At 55.3% G+C, this 7,343-nt stretch overlaps 1 protein-coding gene across 1 annotated transcript in view; it reads right to left on the bottom strand.

The window, feature by feature from the left end:
• The window catches only part of ITGA11 (integrin, alpha 11), a 30,094-nt gene that overhangs the window by 10,927 nt on the left and 11,824 nt on the right, over positions 1-7,343 (bottom strand). Inside the window, exons 12-18 of the mRNA XM_010140300.1 lie at positions 7,093-7,233; positions 5,863-6,066; positions 5,397-5,527; positions 4,568-4,734; positions 2,742-2,884; positions 1,574-1,684; positions 1,257-1,342 (exon numbers count right to left, since the gene is read on the bottom strand). Coding sequence (XP_010138602.1) covers positions 1,257-1,342; positions 1,574-1,684; positions 2,742-2,884; positions 4,568-4,734; positions 5,397-5,527; positions 5,863-6,066; positions 7,093-7,233 — 983 coding nt within the window. The remainder of the gene's footprint in view (positions 1-1,256; positions 1,343-1,573; positions 1,685-2,741; positions 2,885-4,567; positions 4,735-5,396; positions 5,528-5,862; positions 6,067-7,092; positions 7,234-7,343) is intronic.

The following is a 7,343-nucleotide window of genomic DNA, read 5'->3' as shown; positions in this document are numbered from 1 at the left end:
GGCAGTGCCCGCCGCAGAGCCCGCCGGCCGGAATCCCTGCGAGAGGAGGACAGCAGTGCCGGCAAGCGCTGCCTGCAGCTCCATGCCAGGACCTAGCCCAGGGTTTTCATTCGCATGATGCATTGGATAGGGCAAGGAAATCCCTCCTGCCACCCAGCGGGGAGCCGGGATGTAAGGGAAAGACAGACCCCACACCATCAGCAGAGGGTAAAGCTGGCGTTTAGATCCCTCTCCCAGCACAGAATCCACAATGGCAGCAGCTGCTTTTACAGCCTTGATGGGTGTTGGGGCATCTTTAGGGAAAATTGAAAAGGGAATGTAGGATGGTGTCACATTCAGAGCCACCCGCTGCCTCTAATGCTGGGGTAACCAGGGTGGCAGTTTGAAGGAATAGCTCTATTCCAACAAGTCACCTCAGAGGTGGTTTTCTTGGCAGAAGTCACCCCCATATCAGCTGTTCTTCTAGGGCACCATCCAGTTCCCCATGGTGCTGCCGGGAAAGCTCCACAGGCTTCAGGAGGAACTGAGTTAGAGGTCTGTCACCCCAGTAGCCTGCTGTGTCTGCCCGCGGTTATTTGTAGGACTCCAGCCCCTAAGATAACATAACCCCTACCTACAGCTCACTTCAGGCCCCCTCAGCGCAGCCCAGCCAGGCGCACTGGGGTCCCTGGACCTCATCCTGCTCAAGCCCCAGGACACAGCCTTGGACCCAAGAGCTTTACCGGAGACATGGAGCAATAAATGTTGAATTATGGGATATGAGCAACCCCCAGATAACAGTGCTGACCATGAGCTTGGTCCAGAGCCCACTGCCGTGGACGGGAGGTGGAGGTTCGGGCTTCTGTGCTCCTAGATAACCTTTAAAAGCTCTTTAAGCAGTGAGATGTACCATATAATTATTTCTGCTGTGTGCGTCAAGCTTGTAATTGCCAAGTGGGTAGTGCCAGCATTTATAAATGCTCGCATTTATCCCCCCCTGTTATTTCCTGATTTGTCTCCCCGGGGCTCATCACCATGACATCAAATGTTAGTTGTCTTGTGGGTTCCCTGAAAAACCACCGATTCATTCCAGGCAGGGAGGAGGCAGAGGCTCAGAGACCTGCTGCGAGCGGAGGTGCTGAGGAGCACCTCGTGGTGGTGTGGGATGAAGGACCAGTTGTGAAGGCAGAATCTATGGAGCATGGGCTGGGGACGGGTTTCAGAGCCCGCTCAGTTTGTGACACTGGTTGGAAAGCTGTTCTGAGTGACCTACTCACATGGCATTGGGCACATCACTTCTGGCATCCAGGACCAGATCAGGGACACAGTGCTCATCCTCATTACACCCGTTCCAGAAAGGGACCTGAGGGGGACAACAAGAGGAGCTCGGTCATGATTTGTGCCCCAGGTTGTGCTCCAAGGAGAAGAACACTGGTGGTGAGCCCAGGCTGCAGTGAACGCTCTACAGGAGGGATCTACGCAGCGATCAGGGAGTACAGCCCCAAGCTAAGGAAGCAAATGTTACCTCCAGAGATAAATCTGCTGCCCAAGTGCCTGATAAAAGGCAGTCTGGGAGGTCGGTGCTGCTACCTACCGAGACCTTGAGCGAGGTGGGCCAGCCATCGTCCAGCATGGGGCCGTTCTCGAGGTACTCCAGCTCGTAGTCGACGGAGAATGTCACTGGCTTCACATAGTCAGCTGTGTCCTGCGTTGGACAGAAAGCATCAGTGGGAAGGTTGCTCATGGAGGGGCAACATCTGAGAGCGAGGTAAAGCAGAGCTACAGGGGTGGGTGATAATTTTATGAAATAAAAGCTTTGCAGTCTCGGGGTGTAACCATCCTGTCTCTCGGGACAGGGACACCCCGAGCTCAGCAGTGCTGCTCAGCCGTCCACACGCACATGTCTGATGGTGCTGGGAACGTTTCACCCAGGAGATGCTGGCTCTCCAGGGGTGGCTGTCCCCAGGGCAGGTGCGGAGCTGACCCACAACCCTTAACCCAGGGCTCGACTGGCCGGTAACGAAGCTGCACCTTTCCCACAGCTCTGTGAGCTCTTCCCATGCACTGCCCCAGCAGTTAGACGAGCTGAACCAAGATGCTTCTTGGGCTAAATCACAAGCTCCATATCGAGCTCCAGACTTGAATTCCCAGAAGTTCACGGCGGTTGAGGCCAGGGCTTGGAGCCGGGCCAGTCTGGCAGCTCGGTCCTCCCTGGCCTCCACAATATTCTCATCATTCACTGGGAATGTTTGATTTTAGCCAGGTTTGTGCATCAGCTGTTCCCTGTGAGCGATGCAGAGGGTTTTGCCAGCTCCTGCACCCAGGGAGGGGGACCTTGATGGTCAGAGGGGTGCAGAGGCTGAGACCACCAGGGACTGACACAGAGGCAGATGGTACCCAATGAGGAAAAAGAAAAAAAAGTTTTCACTGATTTTTGGAGCAAGAGGACCAGCCTGACCTGTCCAGGGTTCACGCCCACCCCAAGGGCATGGCTAGCAGCTCGTGGAAAGGAGCACGGTGCAAGCTGGGGCCACAGTGAAGTCAGCGGTTTATGGGACCCAGCAGCTGCCGCGCACTGACCACATCAAACCCGGCGTGAAGAACTCCAAGCGCGAGGATGAGGCCCATTTCCAGCCCCAAGAAGCCATCAAGGTCCCTCCAATGTCTTCCCAGCACATTGCTGGTTTATACAAAGTGGAGAGCATCTCCCCACCGGGACTGGCAAAGGAGGAGACCCCAGCCTTGGTCTCCTCCACGCTCACCAAGACGTGGAACTGGAGCCTGTCGCAGTGCTCCTGCCCGGCGAGCAGCACCAGTCCCTTCTGCGTGTGCCGCTCTCCACTCTCGTCCAGGTGAGCCCGCGGCGTGTACCTGCGCTCGTCGATGGTGATGTTGTACCGCAGCGCTGGAAGGAGAGCAGCGCCGTCAGGGCTTCACCACAGAGCAACACCAGGGTAAAACCGGGCATTTGTGCACTCCAACTATCGCCTCACTGGGAGGAGCGCGGCAGGGAAAACCAGGAAAGTTACCGTTAGCGCTGCCTGTTTCTAAATTTCTTTTGGGCAAAACATCCACTCTCCAGGGCAAATGAGGAACTTGAAAAGTTATTACAAGACACTGCGCAAAATCACAGAATCGCTTGGTTGGAAGAGACCTTCAAATCACCAAGTCCAACTGTTCACCCTGCACTGTCAGAGTCCCTGACCCCTGTCCCTCAGTGCTACACTGACATGTCTGTTAAACCCCTCCAGGGATGGAGACTCCACCACTGTCCTGGGCAGCCTGTTCCAATGCTTGACAACCCTCTTTATAAAGAATATTTTCCTAATATCCAACCTAAATCTCCCATGGCACATCTTGAGGCCATTTCTGCTCATCCTGTTGCTTGTTCCTGGGGAGCAGAGACCGACCCCCCTCGCTCCACCCTCCTGTCAGGGGTTTGTCAGAGCCAGAAGGTCTCCCTGGAGCCTCCTTTACTCCAGGCTCAGCCTCGCCAGGTCCCTCAGCTGCTCCTCATAAGTTCATGTGGGATATATAATTATTGGCCTCTTATTCACATGCTGGCCGGTACCAGCTCTGGCGGTATCATACCCTGGAGCACTCTCCTCACTTAGATGCTTTACTGGAGATATTTGCTTCCAGCAGTGCTGTGGAAAAGGAACTGAAGTCCTCAACCCAGCACCAAGCAGGGTGGGATTTACACCCATTACACCATTGTGGTGCCAAACTGGTGCATAAGTGAAAGGCAGCCACGAGCTCTCAGCGCACACCGTCCATGGGGTGGCTCTTTGGGTAGAAATGAGTGTAAAATTCAATAAGTAAAGGAAAGCCCATGCAGCTTTTTATCCTGCAAGCTCCTCAAAGACAGCACTCAGGAGGAGAAGGCTGGATTTGATCATACAAATCAAAATCCTTGCTCTAGGGGATGGCATTTTTTATTTTGGCTTCGCTCGGGACCTGATTTTCCTTTGGCAGCATTTGCTGCTGGGTTGCAGGGGACAGTGCCACCATTGCCTTCCCCCGCTCCAGCTGTGTCACAGGCATCCGCCGGGTAGACTGGGGGTCACTGCAACATGCCAGAGTTTAGTAGCAGAGCTGGCCAATGACTTCCCAGAGCTCCCCTGGGTATGAGGGAAACATGCACATATGGCTTCCAGATGTGTCTTGTCCCTGCAGCGAGGAGGATGGATGAGCTCTGGGGGACATGGCCTGGGCATGTCCTCTCCTGTCCTGCTGGCTAGCGAGGTGGTGGTGACAACCCTGCCACACGTACCATGGCAAGAGGAGCTGCAGGAGAGCTTGGCCCCGGGGTGTAGGTGAGAGAGGAGGTTAAACACAGGTAAGATTTTGTCCTTAGGGTGTTTTCTTGGCACCACTTCATGGCAGAGCCACTGTCCCTGTTACACCAGCCAGGGTAGTGACAGGTTTGTGGGTAAAAAGGGATGTGGCAGGTGGCAATGTGCAGCCTCCAGACATGCCAGGCTCCTGCCTGGTTTCCCTTGGCAGAAGCCAGGTGCTGCGTTGGGACTGGAGCCCTGAACAACATATAAATTGGGGTTTTCATCGAGCGAGCAGCCGTGCCGCTTACCCACGCTGGCTGTCTGGAAGTGAGCCGAGAGGAAGACGGCGGTGAAGCAGACGAAGGCCGACATGCAGGTGGCATCCTTCCCATTCCGCTTGCAGTCCTTGGTGAAGATGTTGATTTTGGAGGGCTCGAAGCGGATGCTGGCGTTGATCTGGACCACGCTGCGGGACCTATGGGGCAAGCGAGGGTCAAGAGACATGCTGTGGCATGAGATGCTCACACACTCCCACAGAACCCTCCAAAAGTCTCCCACACCCCCAAATTCACCCTTTTCACTCTCTCAACACCAAGAAGCTGCTGAAGGGGACCAAAGGCCACCACAGCATGCTGCTCTGCTCAGCTCACCAGTGGAGCATTCAGAATAAAATCTCTTGCACATATTTGCCTCCCGCTTATGCCAGTGAATTAGCTCAGCCCCGAGGGCAGGATTTGGCCCCTTGCATGCACACAGCGCTTTCTAAGGCAGACCCAGCGTGGCCTTCTCTTCTGGGCTCAGCTACCCTCCATCCTAACAGCTTCAAGGACTTTCCCAACATTAGTGAAGAGTTGCAAATATTGAATTGTTCCTATTAAATAAGAGCAGAGGGAGCCTGGTCAAATCGCCACAAATCAATTAGCTGGTTTGAAACTTCTGGGGAACTAGTGATGAAATTCAATCAAAACCAACTCTGGCATCCTCCTAGGGCCCAGTGGCATCGAAATCCCACATCCCCGCTGGACAGGGGGTCATTATCCCAGAAAGATGGGTCAGATTGTTGGGAAATCAGTTTTCCCTTGAAAACTGTCAGCGTAGCGCAATGAGCTCCGGGTACGGGAGAGTGCCAAGAGATACCACAACAGCACGGCGTTCCCCAGAGAGCCGACGGCCAAGTCGACAAGCCCGTCTTCATTCAGGTCCAGCTGTCCATGGATGCTGCATCCAAAATACATGAGGCCTGGCACAAGGTCTGCAGCTGCGATGCGCTGAAAAGCAAAGGGGAGAATCCAGGCTGGTCTCCAGCAGCAGCAGCCCTGCCTGCGAAGGGGGGGTTTGCCACGCCGGCCTCCACCACGTGACTTTCCCAGCGATGGCACAAAACATAATTTTCCAGGGAACGTGAGCAGCTTCTCTTCAGAGACACCGTCTGGAGATTTCTGCTGAATTTCCTCTGCCTGTTTACTATTTCTCACCAGTGTGAGATAAGTTTTGACTATACCAAGTAGTCGCACTGAGTGCTAAGCATTGCCCCTAATTTCAAGCACAAATGACACTGGTTCTGATGAAGGAGGAGGACAACGAAAGCACCCAGCAGCTCTACCTGCTTGTACTTCTTCAGGATGGTCTCTTCGAAGCCGAGGAAGATGTATATGGCTCCTTGGTGCTCATCCTCCAAAGGTGCCCCGATGACAAGGTCGTTGTAGGAGTCCTGGTTGAGGTCGGGCACGGCAGCGATGCAGGAACCGAAGCGGGAGTTCTGGTAGCTCTGCAGGTCGACGAGGGCACCGCTGGAAATGAAGCGGTTCTGCTGGGCCAGTGAAAGGGCAAAAAAAAAAAAACAACCCCCCAAAAACCAACAGCAGCAAGCCTGGCAAGGGGGGAAGCACGCAGGGAAAGAAACAGGTTCTGCTGGGCCAGGGAAAGGGCAAAAAAAAAAAAAACCAACCCCAAAACCATCAGCAGCAAGCCTGGCAAGGGGAGAAGACCCTCAGAGGCAAGCAAACGAGATGCGAAGATGAGCGAGCAAGTCCTTTAAGGGAGGAGGTGAGAGCTGAGGGACTTCCTGCTCAGCACGTCCTTGGGGAGAGATGAGCCCTGCGCCAGCTCCACGTCTGCTCTGCCTTCCTTTCCGAGCACCCTACGTGAATAACTGCATTAAAAGTGCTTTAGACACGGGGTGTCCTGCAGCACTGGGCAGGCTCTGCAGCCTTGGATATAGAGTGTGACCTGCTCACTGCCCTGCACGGCCCCGGAGGCTGATGGATTTGGCTCAGAAACTGCATTTTGAGCCAGACTTGAGCATGGCAGGAAAGCTGGTCCTGCCCCAGAGCACTACTGGGCGCCAGGGCAGGGGTTGGGGGTGGCACATGGCCCTGCTGCTCCCCACAACCCCAAGCCCAGCCCAGCCTCCGAGCAGGCGGCTGCCCTGGGAGGGAACAGCTTTTGGGGGGACTGTTTCTCCAGAGAGATGTCCATGTTGCAAAGATCCCACCTTACACCCTGTGCATCACCTCGCCGGGGCTGGGAAGCTTTCCCAGCTCGGAGCAGTGAAGCCTCAAGATGAGGCAGTTCTGCTCCAGCACAGGGTGGACTCTGCTGGCAGTGAACAACCCCCGGAGATTGTTTATAAACAAGGAAAGCAGACAAATTCTCCTCGAGCCACAACAGCGAGGCGTGCCAAGCCCTGCTGCCTTTGGGCCAGGCTGCCGTGCCCTGCAACATTTGACGGAAGCTGGCGGGTGTGCACAGCCCGAAGCCACCCTGGAGAGGTGACATGTGGGGACACACTGCCCGTGGTGTCCCCAGCTCGCCCTGCGGTGCTGCCACGTACCTCCCGCAGGGTGTAGACATAGACCTTCCCCCTCTCCCTGCCCTCGCTGAAGTACATGGGGGCTCCCACCAGCAAAACGTCGGTGACGCCGTCACCGTTGACATCGAGGGAGTTGATCTCGCTGCCATAGTAGGAGCCGATCTGGAGGAGACAGAGGAGGGGATGGGAGCGATGTTCCTGGCATGCAGGGGCACTGCCACCCTCCCCAGTGGGGACTGCAGGGACATTTCAAGCCTTGTCCCTGCTACAGC

This window comes from Buceros rhinoceros, unplaced genomic scaffold (assembly GCF_000710305.1).
Source record: "Buceros rhinoceros silvestris isolate BGI_N320 unplaced genomic scaffold, ASM71030v1 scaffold20747, whole genome shotgun sequence".
Classification (NCBI taxonomy): domain Eukaryota; kingdom Metazoa; phylum Chordata; class Aves; order Bucerotiformes; family Bucerotidae; genus Buceros; species Buceros rhinoceros.
The sequence above is the reverse complement of the archived record's forward strand: the minus strand, read 5'-3'. Positions and strand labels throughout refer to the sequence as shown.